The sequence below is a fragment of the Macaca nemestrina genome, chromosome 10, assembly GCF_043159975.1.
Source record: "Macaca nemestrina isolate mMacNem1 chromosome 10, mMacNem.hap1, whole genome shotgun sequence".
Classification (NCBI taxonomy): Eukaryota; Metazoa; Chordata; class Mammalia; order Primates; family Cercopithecidae; genus Macaca; species Macaca nemestrina.
In genome coordinates this window covers 56,880,414-56,899,041 of record NC_092134.1, presented here as the reverse complement: position 1 = coordinate 56,899,041, position 18,628 = coordinate 56,880,414, and the positions used below count along the sequence as shown (strand labels likewise).

The following is an 18,628-nucleotide window of genomic DNA, read 5'->3' as shown; positions in this document are numbered from 1 at the left end:
AGAATCAATATCGTGAAAATGGCCATACTGCCCAAGGTAATTTATAGATTCAATGCCATCCCCATCAAGCTACCAATGAGTTTCTTCACAGAATTGGAAAAAACTGCTTTAAAGTTCATATGGAACCAAAAAGAGCCCGCATCTCCAAGACAATCCTAAGTCAAAAGAACAAAGCTGGAGGCATCACGCTATCTGACTTCAAACTATACTACAAGGCTACAGTAACCAAAACAGCATGGTACTGGTACCAAAACAGAGATATAGACCAATGGAACAGAACAGAGCCCTCAGAAATAATACCACACACATCTACAGCCATCTGATCTTTGATAAACCTGAGAAAAACAAGAAATGGGGAAAGGATTCCCTATTTAATAAATGGTGCTGGGATAATTGGCTAGCCATAAGTAGAAAGCTGAAACTGGATCCTTTCCTTACTCCTTATATGAAAATTAATTCAAGATGGATTAGAGACTTAAATGTTAGACCTAATACCATAAAAACCCTAGAAGAAAACCTAGGTGATACCATTCAGGACATAGGTATGGGCAAGGACTTCATGTCTAAAACACCAAAAGCAACGGCAACAAAAGCCAAAATTGACAAATGAGATCTAATTAAACTAAAGAGCTTCTGCACAGCAAAAGAAACTACCATCAGAGTGAACAGGCAACCTACAGAATAGGAGAAAATTTTTGCAATCTACTCATCAGACAAAGGGCTAATATCCAGAATCTACAAAGAACTCAAACAAATTTAAAAGAAAAAAACAAACAACCCCACCAAAAAGTGGGCGAAGGATATGAATAGACATTTCTCAAAAGAGGACATTCATACAGCCAACAGACACATGAAAAAATGCTCATCATCACTGGCCATCAGAGAAATGCAAATCAAAACCACAATGAGATACCATCTCATACCAGTCAGAATGGCAATCATTAAAAAGTCAGGGAACAACAGGTGCTGGAGAGGATATGGAGAAATAGGAACACTTTTACACTGTTGGTGGAATTGTAAACTAGTTCAACCATTATGGAAAACAGTATGGCGATTCCTCTAGGATCTAGAACTAGAAGTACCATATGACCCAGCCATCCCATTACTGGGTTTATACCCAAAGGATTATAAATCATGCTGCTATAAAGACACATGCACACGTATGTTTATTGCGGCACTATTCACAATAGCAAAGACTTGGAATCAACCCAAATGTCCATCAGTGACAGACTGAATTAAGAAAATGTGGCACATATACACCATGGAATACTATGCAGCCATAAAAAAGGATGAGTTTGTGTCCTTTGTAGGGACATGGATGCAGCTGGAAACCATCATTCTCAGCAAACTATCGCAAGAACAGAAAACCAAACACCGCATGTTCTCACTCATAGGTGGGAACTGAACAATGAGATCACTTGGACGCGGGAAGGGGAACATCACACACCGGGGCCTATCACGGGGAGGGGGGAGGGGGGAAGGATGGCATTGGGAGTTATACCTGATGTAAATGACGAGTTGATGGATGCTGACGAGTTGATGGGTGCAACACACCAACATGGCACAAGTATACATATGTAACAAACCTGTACGTTATGCACATGTACCCTAGAACTTAAAGTATAATAAAAAATAAAAAAAAAAAAAAAAAAAAAAAAAGACCAGCCTGACCAACATGGAGAAACCCCGTCTCTACTAAAAATACAAAATTAGTCAGGTGTGGTGGTTCATGCCTGTAATCCCAGATACTTGGGAGGCTGGGGCAAGAGAATTGCTTGAACCCAGGAGGAAGAGGTTGCAGTGGGCCAAGATCGTGCCATTGGACTGCAGCCTGGGCAACAAGAGCAAAACTCTGTCTCAAAAAAAAAAAAGATAGAGTGACTATCCTTAAGCTGAGGAACATATTCAATTGTCTTTAATCTAGAAAGGTATTTCACTTCTTTAGTCTACCTCAATCTAGTCATAAGAATTTGACTCTTTAAAGCATTTTGAGCAGTTAATTTCTAGAATGAAAACTGTAAACTTTCAAAAGATAGTTTAAACCATACATTAAAAAGTATTTTCATGTTCTGTGGCATACAAGTACCACATATAGAAACACAGATTTAATCTATACTTTTTAGTACCTGCCATCTAAGGCAAATAGCACTGCCAGAAAAACAGAACCATATGCAACTAGAAAACTAGAATAACAAGTGAGCAAATGTGTTTTAAAAATATATAGTATTGGGCCGGGCACAGTGGCTCATGCCGGTAATCCCAGCACTTTGGGAGGCCAAGGCGGGTGGTGGGAGGCCGAGGTGGGTGGATCACGAGGTCAGGAGTTCAAGACTAGCCTGGCCAATATGGTGAAACCCCATCTCTACTAAAAATACAAAAATTAGCTGGGCATGGTGGCGCTCGCCTGCAGTCCTAGCTACTCAGGAGGCTGAGGCAGAAGAATCGCTTGAACCCGGGAGGCAGAGTTTGCAGTGAGCCAAGATTGTGCCACTGCACTCCAGCCTGGGTGACAGAGCGAGACTATCTCAAAAAAATATATATAGTATTGGCTGGCCACAGTGGCTCACACCTGTAATCCTACCACTTTGGGAGGCCAAGGCGGATGGATCGCCTGAGGTCAGGAGTTCGAGACCAGTCTGGCCAACATGGTGAAACCCCATCTCTACTAAAAATACAAAAAAATTAGCCTGGTGTGGTGGCGTGCGCTTGTAATCCCAGCTACTCGGAAGGCTGAGGCAGGCCTGAGGCAGGGAGATGGAGGTTCCAGTGAGTCGAGACCATGCCCCTGCACTCCAACCTGGGCAACATAGTGAGACTCTGTCTCAAAAAAGAAAAAAATTGTATTATGTGCAAGAAGGAAAGCAAAAATAATAAAGTCAGATTTTTTTCACAACCTCACACCAAGATCACTGTAATAGTCTTTTCTTTTCTTTTCTTTTTTTGAGACAGCATTTGTCTCTTGTCGCCCAGGCTGGAGTACAATGGCATGCATGATCTCAGCGCACTGCAACCTCAGCCTCCCAGGTTCAGACAATTCTCATGCCTCAGCCTCCAGGGAAGCTGGGATTACAGGTGCCCACCACCCCACCTGGCTAATTTTTGTATTTTTAGTAGAGACGGGATTTCACCATGTTGGCCAGGCTGGTTTTAAACTCCTGACCTCAGGTGATTCGTACGCCTCAGACTCCCGAGGTGCTGAGATTACAGGCGTGAGCCACTGCGCCCAGTCTTGTAATATTCTCTTAATATTCATTCCTACAAATCATTTTATACCCTGCTTTCAGATTCATCTACATTAAAATACTCAATGGCAAACCATTACTCACAGAATCAAGTCCAAAATCCCTGGTCTAGCACCTAAAGTCTTCCATAAATTTGGTCTCTATCTGGCATATCCATCATTATTCCTCTAGACATCAGTCACTTACTTCCATCCTTAATTTTTTTTTGCTAATTATACCCTGAATAAACTGAGCAATTAATTCCCTATTTAGCCTTGCCTCTCACTATTCTCTCATCTGGCATGCTTTCCTTGCTCATTTTCAATCCTATGATCCCTACGTTCATGTGCAATTCAAAGTTTATGTCCTCTTAAGAAAGCTTCTCCAACTACTCTAGCGTGGAGCAATCACCGAATCATCACAGGCCTCTCCTGACTTTTAATTATTTATCTTTTTGGAGAGAAGGCTTAATATTAATAGTTACATTAACAAAAAAAATAGTTGCTTTTATTTAATGGATGTTTACAGTATGTGCAGCCCTGTAATAGGCACCTCATAGACATATTTTCTCAATTAATATTAAAAATAACTTTGGGAGGTAGATATTACAATTATCTCTATTTATAAGGAAACTGGAAACCTGGAGAATTTATTACCTAGGTCATACAACTAAGTGACAGGGCTCAGATTTTAACATGTAGCTAAAGGTCTTACAGAGCTCATGTTCTGATCCACTTCTTCCAGATCTAAACAGTAACTAGCTTAAACCGAGCAGTTCAAAGGTGATTATTTTATAGCTAACTCAAAAGTGGACCTCAATGTTAGTTTCAAATACAGAATATTTCAGTAGTTTACACTGAAATTATCGGTATTACTTTCTCTAAAATTAGCTAAAATATTTCATAGAAGGAACCTAATGAATAAGAAAAAACTGTTCTCACTACTTTTTTTTTTTTAATTATTTTTTTGAGACGGAGTTTCGCTCTTGTTGCCCAGGCTGGAGTGCAGTGGCGTGATCTCGGCTCACTGCGACCTCTGCCTCGCGAGTTCGAGTGATTCTCCTGACTCGGCCTCCTCAGTAGCTGGGATTACAGGCAACTGCCACCATGTCCGGCTAATTTTTTTGTATTTTTAGTAGAGACACGGTTTCATCATGTTGGCCAGGCTGGTCTCGAACTCCTGACCTCAGGTGATCCATTCGCCTCAGCCTCCCGAAGTGCTGAGATTACAGGTGTGACCGTGCCTGGCCTCTCACTACTTTTTAAACAACTTTTAACTTCTCAATATCAACAAAATTTGGAATAGTAAATGACTAAGGCCGGGTGCAGTGGCTCACGCCTGTAATCCCATCACTCTGGGAGGCCAAGGCAGGTGAATCACCCGAAGTTGGGAGATTGAGACCATCCTGACCAACACAGAGAAACCCCCATCTCTACTAAAAATACAAAAAATTAGCCGGGCATGGTGGCACATGCCTGTAATCCCAGCTACTCAGGAGGCTGAGGTAGGAGAATTGCTTGAACTAGGGAGGCGGAGGTTGTGGTGAGAAGAGATCATGCCACTGCACTCCAGAAATGACTAAAACTTTGTTACTTTAGCCAAAGGAGTCTGGTAATAAAATGTAGTAACATTTACTTGGACACATACTTTGAAAGGTAACAACAAATTTTAAGACACTCTATTCAGAAATATAGGTATATAATCAACATCTTAGTAGTAAAGTATTTAGAGACAGACAGATTTCAGTTCTATCGCTTAAGCTGTGAAGTCTTAGAGAAGATAATTAACCTCCCTGAGCCTATTTCCCTACCTCAAAAAGTGAGGATAAACAAGTATCTACCTTTAACAGCTGTTATGAGGACAGTCTAACAAAGCATACACTTAAAAACAGCCACTGTAGTTATTACTGATATTTTTAATATCACTAGAAGACCAAAAGTATTTGGGTTGAAAGAATCTAAGACAGTCCAATAGATTTAAAAAAAAAAAAAAAGGTAAAGTTTATGATAAAGTAAACGTAAGTTCTACAGACAAGGCTTAATCTTAACTTTTCTTCTGAAATTATAGTAAAAATAAAATACCTTACCATCTGTTTTCCATTTAAATCAACATGACAACAGCCTTCTTCAAAAGCCAAGTTATTTCCACACCCATTTTATTCTCTACTAACAACTTATTTTAAAGTTTAACGTTTTTTGATCATTTAAGAACCCCAAACAAGACTGAACCAGAAATTCAAGAAAGGCTGAGACCAAGTTAATACAAGTCAGCAAAACTGCATTTTGCTATCAATCATTAGACTGTTCCTACACTGAAGCCTGAACAAAGGACATTCACTAAATTAAAATTTACAAACACCTCAATCTAATAGTGACTCTCAATTCCACAGTAATATAAAAGACAGAAAAGTTGGGCTCTACCTTATTCCAACAATGTAAATTTGTTAAACAATCCACCACCTAACTAATGATAAAGCTACCAGCTGACTACATTTTACTGAAGGGGGAACCTTTACTTTAGGTAACAGAAACACTGCTAAGAATCTATACATAAATATATAATGGAGTCACTCAAGATGCAATAAACATAACTGAAAATGAAATTATTCTGGAGTAAAATCTTTTTGTACAGTGAGAAAAAAATGACCCATCATCATTTAGTCCATCCTACTAGTGATTTCTTTTTTAAATGTATTGGGTAAGGTATACTTTTCCTGTTACCCACTACTTGTTTAATTTCAGAATATAATTCAATTATGATCACAGGGCAGAAATGTTTACTAAATCTTTACATTTTTATAAAAAGAATATATATGGCAATTGCTCTTAATTATTTTAACTGTTTCATTCCCGCTATTACTCATAGCATGTGATTTGAGATTTGGAGGCATTTAATTTCCTCAAATGTTAACATTCTCTTGATTTCACTTAAGACAAAGGTTTTGGGAGAAAACAAATGATTCTATTAGTATGTCTTTCACTATATGGCTGGGAATATAGGTAAAATAAGAGGAGGAGGATGGAGCAGAAATTCAGAAAATTGGGTTGTGCTCCAACAAGCTTTAAGCTATCTGTAATTTTCGTTTTTTGGTTGTTTTTTTTTAAGAGACAGTTTGACTTTGTCACTCGGGTTGGAGTGCAGAGGCGCTATCTTGGCTTACTGTAACCTCCACCTCCCGAGTTCAAGCAATTCTCGTGCCTCAGCCTCCCGAGTAACTGGGACTACAGGCATGTGCCACCACATCTGGCTAATTTTTATATTTTTAGTAGAGACAGGGTTTCGCCATGTTGCCCAGGCTGGTCTTGAACTCCTGAGCTCAGGTAATCCACCCGTCTCAAGTCTCCCAAAGTTCTAGGATTACAGCTATCAGCCACCATGCCCAGCCAGCAATCTGTAATTTTCATATCATTTAAGGTATCTGTAATTCTCAAGGAGTTAAAGCATTATTTTAAAAACACTTTTTTAAAAGTTTGTTTTTAATATATTTTAAAAACAAAACCCTGGCTTACATCAAACACTTCACAGTTACAAATGATAGAATCTTACGTCATATTTGAACTACTCACCGAAGTTCGATCAGGTTCTCCATCTGCCAAACCTCCCTCCATAATGAAAGAAGATAGGTTTATGCTTCTCTTTCCATTAATGTGCAGCCATCCTGTAAATCTGCAAATCCTAAAATTAAAAAATCATATTTATTAGGACTGGGATAAAATTGTGACAAGTAGAAATAAAGCACTGAGTTTATTAGGAGGGAAAAATCATTTTAGTCTGAGGTTATTCAGAAATCCAATAATTAAAAAGAAAAACAAACAAATTTTGACATGGTAAAGGTTCGGAGAAAAATGAAAGAAGAAAAAGATATTCCAAATGAAGAAAAATAGTAAGAGCAAGGTTAAACATGAGATTGCCTAAAATTTGAAAGGATGCATAAATCTACTTATGAAATAAGTACTTCTAATGAAATAAATTAGTATTACATTGGTAAAAACTAAAAAGTATGCTAAAATCCATCATGGGACAGAATGTGGGGAAACAGATATTCTCACGTACTTTTGTTATGAGAAGACAAATCAGGACAATTTTCTGGAGGACAATTAAAAATACGTATGTTTTAATCCAGCAATTTCAAGACTAGAAATTCTCCCACAGATATACAAATGCACAGAAATACATAAATAAACAAATCCAACAAAGTAATAAATTTGATGAAAAAAACTAGAAACAACTTTAATGTTGATGGCTAGAAGCTTCCTTAAATTATATTACAGACATACAACAGAATATCATGCAGCAATTTTTAAAAATGAAGATCTGTATATACTAAACTGGAAAGAGGATCACAACACGAGGTGGGAAATGTGAGTGATGGAACATTATATAATAAGATACTCTTTGTTCTTCTGTATATTTCCATTTTTACCATGAATATGTATTACTTTTCTACAGGCATGCCTTGTTTTATTGTGCTTCGCTTTACTGCACAAAGAGATACCGCCTTTTTTACAAAATGAAGGTTGGTGACAACCTTGCAGCAAGCAAGTCTATCAGTACCACTTTTCCAACAGCATGTGCTCACTTTGTGTCTCTGTGTCATAGTTTGGTAACTCTCAAAAATTTCAAACCTTTTCATTAAAATATCTGTTACAGCAATCTGTGATCAGTAACCCTTGATATTATTATTGTAATCATTTTGAGGCACCACAAACTACAGCAATATAAAACAACTAACTTAACTGAAATGTATGTGGTTTTGACTGCTCCACCCATCTGCCATTCTCCCATTTCTCTTTCTCCTGGCTCTTCTCTATTCCATCAGACACAATAATATTGAAATTAGTCCAATTAATAACACTACAAAGGCCTCTAAGTGTTCAAGTAACAGGAAGAGCCACATATTTCACTTTAAATCAAAAGCTAAAAATGATTTAAGCTTAGTGAGGAAGGCATGTCAAAAGCCAGAAGCATGGCCTCTTACACCAAACAGCAATGTCGTGAATGCAAAGTAAAAGTTCTTGGAGGAAATTGAAAGTCCCATTCCAATGAACACACAAATGATAAGAAAGCAAAACAGTCTTACTGCTGATATACAGCAAGTTTGAGTGGTCTGGATAGAAGAACAGGCTAATGATACAGGCAAGGCCCTAACTCTCTTCAATTCTATACAGGCTGAGAGAGGTGAAAAAGCTGCAGAAGAGAAGTTTGCAGCCAGCAGAGGTTGTTCATGAGGTTTAAGGAAAGAAGTCATCTCTATAACATCAAAATGCAAGATGAAGTAGCAAGTGCTACTTGGAGAAACCACAGTTAAGTTATCCAAAAGATCTAGCTAATATCATTGATGAACATGGCTACACTAAACAACAGGTTTTCAATACAGACGAAATAGCCTTCTATTAGAAGATGCCATTAAGGACTTTCATATCTAGAGAGGAGAAGTCAACGCCAGGCTTCAAAGCTGAAAAGGACAAACTGACTCTCTTGTTAGGGGCTAATGCAGCTGATGACTTGAAGTTGAAGGCAATGCTCATTTACCATTCCAAAAATTCTAGGGTCCTTAAGAATTATGCTATAACTACTCTGCCTGTGCACTATAAATAAAACAACAAAGCCTGGATGATAGCACATCTGTTTACAGTATGGTTTACTAATATTTTAAGCTCACTGTTGAGACTACTGCTTAGAAACAATATTCCTTTCAAAATATTAACACTCACTGACAATGCACTTGGGTCATTCAAAAGTTCTGGTGGAGATGTACAAAAAGATTAATGTTATTTTCATCTCTGCTAACACGACATCTATTCTGCAGCCCATGAATCAAGGAGTAATTTTAACTTTCATGTCTTCTTATTTAAGAAACACATTCAGTAAGGCCATAAGGCTGCCAGAGATAGTGATTCCTCTGATGGATCTGGGCAAAGTTTGAAAACCCTATGGAAAAGATTCGCCACTCTAAATGTCACTAAGTACACTTGTGATTCACAGGAGGAGGTCAAAATACCAACATTAGCAGGAATTTGGAAGAAGTTGATTCCAACCCTTATGGATGACTTTGTGGGTTTCAAGACCTCAGTGCAGGAAGTCACTACTAATGTGGTGAAAACAGCAAGAGAACTCAAATTAAAAGTGGAGTCTGAAGATGTAACTGAATGGCTGCAATCTCAAGATAAAACTTGAATGAATGAGGACTTACTTCTTATGGATGAACAAAGAAAGTGGTTTCTGAAGACAGAATCTACTCCTGGTGAAGATGCTGTGAACACTGCTGAAATTGACAGGGACAGGGAACAGAAATTCTAGGCAGAAAAGGGCGGGTCCCTGGCAAAAGCCCCACCCTCAAGCTGAAAAGCGTGAAATGGCAGACCAAAACAAGAACTTATATCCCTGTTTTCCCATTCGAATGTTGCCTTTTCCTAAACCACCCATGGCCTTGTCCTGCCCCACCCCATCTTATGCCTATAAAGACCCCAGACTCAGCCCTAAGAGAGGAGAAGCTGCTGGACATCGGGGAATATGGCTGGACATTGGAGAGAAGCGGCTTGACTTCAGAGGGACAGCCTGATAGTGTAACTTCAGAGAAGAATCCAGTGGGAGAAGGCTGGGCTTCAGTGAAAGCTTACTTACCTGCCCCATCCCCTTTTCAGCTCCCCTTCCGGTTGAGAGTCACCTTCATGACAATAAAATCCCCCACATTTACCATCTTTCAATTTGTTCATGTAGCCTCATTTTTTTCGAGGACACTGGACAAGAGCTTGGGAGCCACAAGTGTGGATACAAAAGGCTGTCACACCGGCCCCTTGCCCTCACTGGTGGAAGGCAGCCATCTCATGTGAAAAGGCAGAGGGCCCACTGATTTGTTATTAACAGTTAAGCCATCCACAGACAGCAGAGCTAAAAAAGCACTGTAATATGCCCTCTGGGGGGGCTTCAGGAGTCACAGGCACCCCGCCTGGACGCTGCCACAGAGCCTCCACGGAGTTCGCTCCTGCCAGTGCCCAAAAAGCACTCGCTCTGGCTCCTGCACCTGCTTACCTGTACACTCCTTCCTGCAAGGGGTGGAACACAGCAGGTCCAAGTGAGTGGAGTTTGATCCTGCTGACACCGAAATGGCAACCCAGTTTCAGTGCTCATGCACTCCAGTTCCCACTTTGTTCACTCACTCACTCACTCTCATGAGGAGTGGGGAGTAGCAGGCTGAGTAAATGAGGCACCCTTGTCATGAGTCCCATGAAGGGGTCAGGGAAATATGCTACTTCAAAAAGAAAAAAAAAAAAAGATTTAGAATACTACATAAATTTAGTTGATAAAACAGTGGCAGGGTTCAAGAGGACTGACTTTTTCATTAACAAAACCTACAACCTGAACTCTCATAGTAACTATAAATACTCAAAGGTCTCTGATAACCTCTCTAACAATTATTCCTTCAAAGAGATAACAAAGCCAAAACCAATCAAATCAGTAGACTTCTAATCATTTTCTTGGAGTTTCAAAAACATTTTCTTATTTCTACGAGTATAAAAGGCCTTACTGAAATATAAAGGCTGGTGAAACATTATTTAATTGGACTTTGTAAGGTTGGCATTTGGTTCCTTTGACATAATCAATAAGAATAGCCCAAGAGACTACTCTGACTTTCAATTTAGAAACATATAAACTTTCCTTGACTACATGTATTACAATATATTGTAATTATTTGTTCCCATGAGCCAATTCTCTTCAAGGACAGAGGCTATTTTACTGATCTGTGTTTCCAGTGCTAGTTCATGGTAGACATTTCATTAACAGTTGTTGCACTTAACTGTCAACTCAATTATCTAAGTGAATAAATAAGAATCCAAAACAGCAGATGATACAAAAATTATGTCTATGGGATGCACGCTGATATTTGTATTTGAATACTGCATTATTATACTCTAAAAATTTGCAATATTAACAACAAAATAACAAAACATCATAAGCAGCTTTTACTTCAAAAAATATTTTACTAATCTTTTCATCCTATCCATTCAATGTTAGGGATTCATCTATTCCTAGGTATTATACTGACCACTATGAATACATCAATTTGCAAAGTAAACAAACCCTGCCCTCATGGAGCTTATGTTCTAGAAGGGGAAGACAACCAATAAAAATAATAAATAAATAAATTATGTATTAGAAGATAGTAAGTGCTATGGTAAAAAGTAAAACAGGTTAAGACTACCCAGGGATTAAAGGGTTACAATTATAAATAGGATGGTCATAGTAGGTGTCATTGAAAAGGTGACACGTGAGCAATCATTTGAAGTAGGGAGGAAATTAGCTATGCAGATATCTGAGGGAAGAGTCTGAAGGTCAGAAGAAGCTGCCAGTGCCAAGGTCCTAAGGCAGAAGTTTGAGGAATAGGAAGAAAGCAATGTAGCTAGAACACATGTGAAGGAAGGGAAAAGCAGAAAATGTTTCCCCACAGAGGTAAGGAAACAAAGTATAAGTAGATCATATTTGGTCCTGTGGGCCAGGTGTTCCCAATGCCTGGGCCGAAGATTGATATGGGTCTGTGGCCTCTTAGGACCTGGGCCACACAGCAGGAGATGAAAGGTGGGTGAGTGAAGCTTCATCTGTATTTACAGATGGGGGATACAGATGTATATCCCCATCATTTGCATTACCACCTGAGCTCTGCCTCCTGTCAGATGAGTGGCAGCATTAGATTCTCATAGGAGCACGAACCCTATTGTGAACTGTGCACGCAAAGATTCTAGGTTATCTGCTCCTTATGGGAATCTAATGCCTGGTGGTCTGTAACTGTCTCCCATACCCTCAAGACTGACCATCTAGCTGCAGGAAAACAAGCCCAGGGCTCCCACTGGTTCTACATTATGGTGAGTTGTATAATTATTAAACAGGGTACACAATAAGTGTAAATGAGCTTGAATCATCCTTAAACCATCACTGCCCTCCCGGTCTGTGCAAAACATGTCTGCCACAAAACCAGTCCCTGATGCTATAGAATATATCTCTTTTTTTTTTTTTTTTTTTTTTTTTTTTTTTTGCTTTGTGTGTGCATGTACACGTGTACATTTTGGGTCAAAATTTAAAATGCATTTCTTCCTCTAAGTTGCAGTCAAAATAGTTGGAAACCACTGGTGCAGTGCATTTGTAGTAGAATCTCCACTCTGCCACCCGATCATTTTCCACCAGCATGACTGTGAGCAAGTCCATTATCTTCTCTGAATCTTTGTTTTCTCATTTGCAAATAGGGAATATTATGTGCTCTACATATTTCACAGGATTGTTGAGAGGACCCCAATAACATAATGTGTGTATAAGCTTTATACCAAAGCTCTAGACCAATCAAAATTTGCTTCACAGACCAGAAAGAGCTCTAGCAGTATCCTCAATGACAGCGTTTTACCAGTGAGTTTTATAATTTATATGTTTTCATGTTACTAATTAGCATCCTTTCACTTCAGTTTGAAGAATTCTCTTTCATTTTTTTGTAAGGCGGGTTTAGTGGTGGTTAACTCCCTCTGCTTTTCTTTTCTGGGAAAGTCTTCATACCTCCTTAATTTCTGAAGAACAGCTTTGTCAGATAAAGTATTCTTGGTTTACAATTTTTTCTTTCAGCACTTTAATATATTATTCCATTCTCTCTAGACCTGCAAAGTTTCTGCTGAGAAATTCACCAATAGGCTTAAGGAGTTCCCTTGCATGTGAGGATCCTTTTTATCTTGCTGCTTTTAAAATTCTCTGCGACTTTTGACAATTTGATTAGATATGTCTTCTTTGGGTTGAATCTAGTTGGAGACCTTTGAGATTCCTGTGCCTGGGTGTTTATCTTTTTTCCAAGATTAGAGAAGTTTTCAGACATTAAATCTTTAAATAAGCTTTCTGTCTCTCTCTATTCTCCTTGAATTCTACAAATGTTAGCTCTTTTGATGATGTCCCTAAATCTGTAGACTTTTCACTCCTTTTCATTCTTTTTCTTTTCTGATCAAATATTTTCAAATATCCACTGTTTGAGTTTATCAGTTCTTTCTTATGCTTGATCAGTTCTGCTGTTAACAGTCTCTATTGCGCTGTTCTTTTTAATTATTCCAACCTCTCTGTTAAACTTCTAGTTTTGTTTGTATTGCTTTTCTTATTTCATTGAGTTGTCTGTGTTCTCCTGTAGTTCACTGAGCTTCCTTAAAATAATTATTCTGATTTTTCTTTGACAGGCAATTCATAGATCTCCATTTGGGGAGGGTTGATTATTGGAAAATTATTGCATTCCTTTGGTGGTGTTATGTTTCCTTGTTTTTTTAATGTTTCTTATTGCATTGTGTTAAGGTTTGTTCACTATATGGAGTAATCATCTCTTTCAGACTTTATAGTGGTTTGGTAGGAAAAGGCCCTACCCTATGGCTACATTCTAGGCACTGGCTGGGTGGTAGAATATGACATATGTTAGCCTTTTACTCTAAGTGATATGAGAACCCACTGGAGGGTTCTGAGTAAGGAATAACATGATCTGAGATTTTTAGTTTCTCTGTATTGACAATCATAGTGGGAGAAGGGTAGAAACTGGGAATTCAGTTAAAAGGTTACTGCATTAATCTAGAAGAGAGAATATGATGCAAGAATGAAGATGAGAGCCATAAAGATACTGAGAAGAAGAAGAATTCTACATGAATTCTAAAGGTAGAAGAGGATTTCCTGAAAAATTGACTATGGAGTGGGAATGAGAAAAGATACAAGATGACCTAGATTTTTGGCTCAAATGACTGAAGGATGTTGATCATTAAATGACATGGGAAAGACAGCAGGAGCAGTAAGGTTATCTTCTTTGGGAGAGCAGGCCAGAGGATAACCAAAAATCAGAAGTTTAGTTTTAGGAATATTAAGTTTGATATGTCTATTCCATATTCGTGTGGACCTGTTAAGCAGGCAGTTGGATTTAAGAGTTTGCAGCTCAAAAAAGAGATCTGAGCTGGAGATAAAATTTGGGGAGTTAACATATTGATGGCATTTAAAGCTATGAGACTGAATCAGACCACCAGGGAGCAGATATCAAAGGATGGATTTCAGAACTTCTTAGGCTTATGAGTCTACTTCTTAAGCTTAGGGTCCACTAATTACATTAAAAATAAAAAGGTCATTACCAGTGTTACCTGCCTCAACAGAGCTGCCTTCTCTCTATTCCAACTTGTTGGCTGAAAGGGTATCTGCAGAGCAGATAACAAGAACATATTTCATTTCATTTTGGGTCAACTAATTAAATTAAAAATAAAAGGGTCATTACTAGTATTACCTGCCTCAATATTCTAGCTATTTCCTTGAGTTTTCTATAAACCAGTTATCTTCCAGTTCCTGTAAGCAGTATGTTATATGCAGAAGACATTAACAAAATATACAAATTCAGCAACATTAGGAAGAACATGGTCAGTAAACAATATAATAGCCCAGCATTATCTGACACATTTTTACTAAATGCCTCCCAAAGGAATTCAGTCCAATAAAAGAGGTCTAGCAAATAAATTACTGTACAAGTGCTATATAACACATTTGGGCAAAGTACTGTGGTAGTTTAGATTAGTCCAAAGTGTTTGGGGGAAACTGCATAGTACTGAAGTCTGCTGCTGCCAAATGACTGGCATTTTAAAATACAAAACTATAATCAAACAAGAATAACAAAATATTATGCAAGTCTGATACTATGTCTCTATTCTCCGGACCTTGGAAAAATCATTCATAACAGGAAAAGGACAATGACACCTACCCTACACAGTTAAAGAAGAAGAAAAACCACTGAATGATTTATTTATTACTCTTCCATCACCATTAAACTGTCCAAGAATTTAGTTATGACATCACACAAGGATCTGTCTAGGCAAGGTTCATCTTGATTAATTCTGTTGGCTCTAAAAGAATTCTTTTTGGTAGAAGACCTATCTTTCTCCAGTTCAGGGAAGTTTCTTCTGCTTTTTTTGTTAACTCTTTCTTCCTTTCTAGTCTCTGTTCTTTCTTGCTAAAATTTGTATTAGAAAAATGTTGGACCTCCATCTTTCTTGATTTCAATGTGATATTTAACATTCCATTTATTTTTGGGTACTTCCTGAAGTATCTTATCAACTTTATTTCCCAGATCACTAACTTACAAATTCTACCAATTTACCATCTTTGGACCATTTTATTCCTTAGCTCATCCAATGACTTTTAACTTTCGTCTTATTCCCCAATTACACATTAGTCTGTTATTGTTTCATGACTGCAGTATTTTTTTTGAATCTTTCTAACTACACAGGAATTTAACTGCTCTGCTGTTTGGTGCTCTTCTGTCCAGAGAATCCTCTCTGTTTCCTCTGAAGTTATTTGTTACTTCTTCTTGATGCTTCCCCTTCTGTGCTGTTGGTTTTCCTCAAGTATCTGGTGATCCTAAGTTGTCTAATATATTGATGAATAAATGCTGTGTAATTTTTTTTTTTTTGAGACAGTGTCTTCATTATGCTGTTGCCCAGGCTGGAGTGCAGTGGCACAATCACAGCTCACTACAACCTCAACCACCTGCGTGCAAGCAATCTTCTTACCCCAGCCTCCTGAATAGCTGAGACCACAGCAGACATGCACCACCAGACCTGGCTTTTTTTTTTTTTTTTTTTTTTTTTTTTTTTTTTGAGACAGAGTTTCACTCTTATTGCCCAGGCTAGAGTGCAATGGCATGATTTCAGCTCACTGCAACCTCCGCTTTCCAGGTTCAAGTGATTCTCCTGCCTCAGCCTCCCGAGTAGCTGGGATTACAGGAACCTGCCACCACGCCCAGCTAATATTTTGTATTTTTAGTAGAGATGGGGTTTCACCACGCTGGCCAGGCTGGTCTCGAACTCCTGACCTCAGGTGATCCAGCCACCTCAACCTCCCAAAGTGTTGGGATTACAGGCGTGAGCCACCGTGCGCAGCCCTGGCTAATATTTTTAAATTGTGTAGAGATGGGGTGTCACTTTGTTGCTCAGGCTGGTCTTGAACTCCTGGCCTCAGTCCTCTCACTTCAGCCTCTCAAAGTGCTGGGATTACAGATACGAGCCACCACGCCTGGCCCCATCCTTCATTTTTAATAGACAGCATGAATATTGAGATTTTAATACCCTTAAGTGTTTGTATCTGATAAAAGAGACTCAGTTATGTACATTTCAGTGATATGTTCCCATATTCCACTATACATGAACTAAGGAAATACTTTTATCAATTTAACTAGAGGAAGATAGATGTTGCAGTATATCTGTATAGCTTAGGGATCACCAAACTTTTTTTTTTTTTTTTTGTAAAGGGCCACACAGCAAACAGATTTTACTTTTGACTTTGCAGATGATAGGATTTCTGGTGTAACTACTTCACTCTGATGTTGTAGCATGAAAGCAATCATAGAAAATGAATAAACAAAATGAGCCTGATAAACTGTATTTACAAAAATAGGAGTAGGGCATAGTTTGGTAATTCCTGGTGTAGTGTTTCAGGTTAATACCACATGTGTAAATAGCACATCTGTAAGCATAATAAAGCAATCTTTCCTAGTGACCCCAAAACTTGCCCTCACAGTTTTTCTCCTTTGTTTAGCTCCACTTAGACCTACACCTAAACCCTAAAAGTAGCTTCTTTGCTCAGCATGTGTCTCACTACTAACTTTATCACTTTCTGAAGCAGTATGTTCCCTGTATGTTTTAATATTAGCTTCTTCTGAATTCTTCTCTATGTGGTTGTTTTTATCCTTCTTCTGTCCAAACAACTTTTTCTGACTTTTGGTGCCCTTAAAGCCTAGGCAGCCTGTGTAAGGGCTTAAGTGCGTAAGGTCCTTTTTTACTGTACCTTTGTAACTCGAGGCAAAAGATGTATAGCTAAGACAGGAGTTTCTTTTGATTCTCCAATAACAGAAAAGACTCTTATGTAACACTTCTCTCCATAACTTGTACAAGCAGTAGTGTGTTAGGATTGGGCATTTATATATCAAAAATATTAACTAAGGAGCACACGAATTTACATAGTTTTTGTTGAACACCTTCAACAAAAAACACTTTTCAACACAAAACAAGTATTTTTGTGTGAACACTTTCCTTATCATTCAATTTTAAGGATATGGATGCATTTTCAGTGGCTGGCATGTGATAAATGCCCAATAAATGTTTGTTAGCCAATGAATGGCATATAGATATTTTCAGGCAAATGATTTTTTAAAAATCAGTATTTGGGCTAGACACGGTGGTTCACACCTGTAACCCTGGCACTTTGGGAGGCCCAGGCGGGCGGATCACCTGAGGTCGTAAGTTCGAGACCAACCTGGCCAATATGGGGAAACCCTGTCAATGTATATAAAGAGGAGGTCACACAATGTCAGGAAACCGGCTCTGATTCCTGATTCTGGTCCTTTTTACAACCAATATTTTAAAAAATCAAAAACTGTACATAACAGTATTAATTTAGGGTTTGCCTTGAAACTATGGATGCAACACCTAAGCATCAATGACTGATTAGAGCTGAGCAGCAGCCATCCACTTCACAAGGTGCAAGCACTCACCTTTTACACCATGTTTGCATCTGTACTTTCACTGTTTCACTCATTTTTGCTACCTGTCCAGGTTGTGTAAGTATTTGAGTCCTGACAACTGATTTAAAGTATCTATATAAGAATCCTTTCTAAAACAAAGAAACGTACAAATGCTTTGAACAAAGAAATTTTAAAAGCTCTCATTTGAATTTCTTCTCTATCAGCTACCATCCTTTCTGTAACTAAGTTTTCTACCTATGCTTTTGAGCTAATCCCTCTGGCACTTAATGGTAATAAAAGCCTTCCCACTTTTTTTTTTTTTTTTTTGGAGACAGGGTCACCCAGAATAGAGTGCAGTGGTGCCATCACAGCTCACTGCAGCCTTGATTTCCCAGGCTCAGGTGATCATCTCACCTCAACCTCCAGATTGGCTGGGACTACAGGCACACACCACCATGCCCAACTAGGTTTATTGCTTTTGGTCTTTTATAGAGATGAAGTTTTGCCGTTGTGATGATTAACACTGAGTGTTAACTTGATTGGATTGAGGGATGCGAAGTACTTATCTTGGGTGTTTCTGTGAGGGTGTTGCCAAAGGAGATTAACATTTCAGTCAGTGGGCTAGGAAAGGCCTTAATCTGGTGGGCACAATTGAATCAGCTGCCATTGAAGGCAGGCAGGCAGGCAGAAAAACATGAAAGGGGAGACTGGCCTAGCCTCCCAGCCTACATCTTTCTCCAGTGCTGGATGCTTCCTGCCCTCAAACATTGGACTCCAAGTTCTTCAGATCTGAGACTCGGGCTGGGCTCTCCATGCTCCTCAGCCTGCAGACAGCCTATTGTGGGACCTTGTGATCACGTAAGTTAATACTTAATAAACTCATATATATCTGTATATCTATCTATCTATG

At 38.6% G+C, this 18,628-nt stretch overlaps 1 protein-coding gene across 11 annotated transcripts in view; it reads right to left on the bottom strand.

Moving 5' to 3' along the window:
• LOC105473327 (oxysterol binding protein like 8) overlaps positions 1–18,628 on the bottom strand; it is a 214,553-nt gene that overhangs the window by 130,087 nt on the left and 65,838 nt on the right. For 5 of the 11 annotated variants that reach the window (XM_011727092.2, XM_011727093.2, XM_011727095.3 and 2 more), the window contains exon 2: positions 6,788–6,896. In XM_011727092.2, coding sequence (XP_011725394.2) covers positions 6,788–6,829 — 42 coding nt within the window. In that variant the 5' untranslated portion in view covers positions 6,830–6,896. Of the gene's footprint in view, positions 1–5,307; positions 5,965–6,787; positions 6,897–7,274; positions 7,291–18,628 lie in introns of those variants that run through there. The other 6 variants (XM_011727098.3, XM_011727102.3, XM_071071402.1 and 3 more) reach the window with 4 other exon arrangements.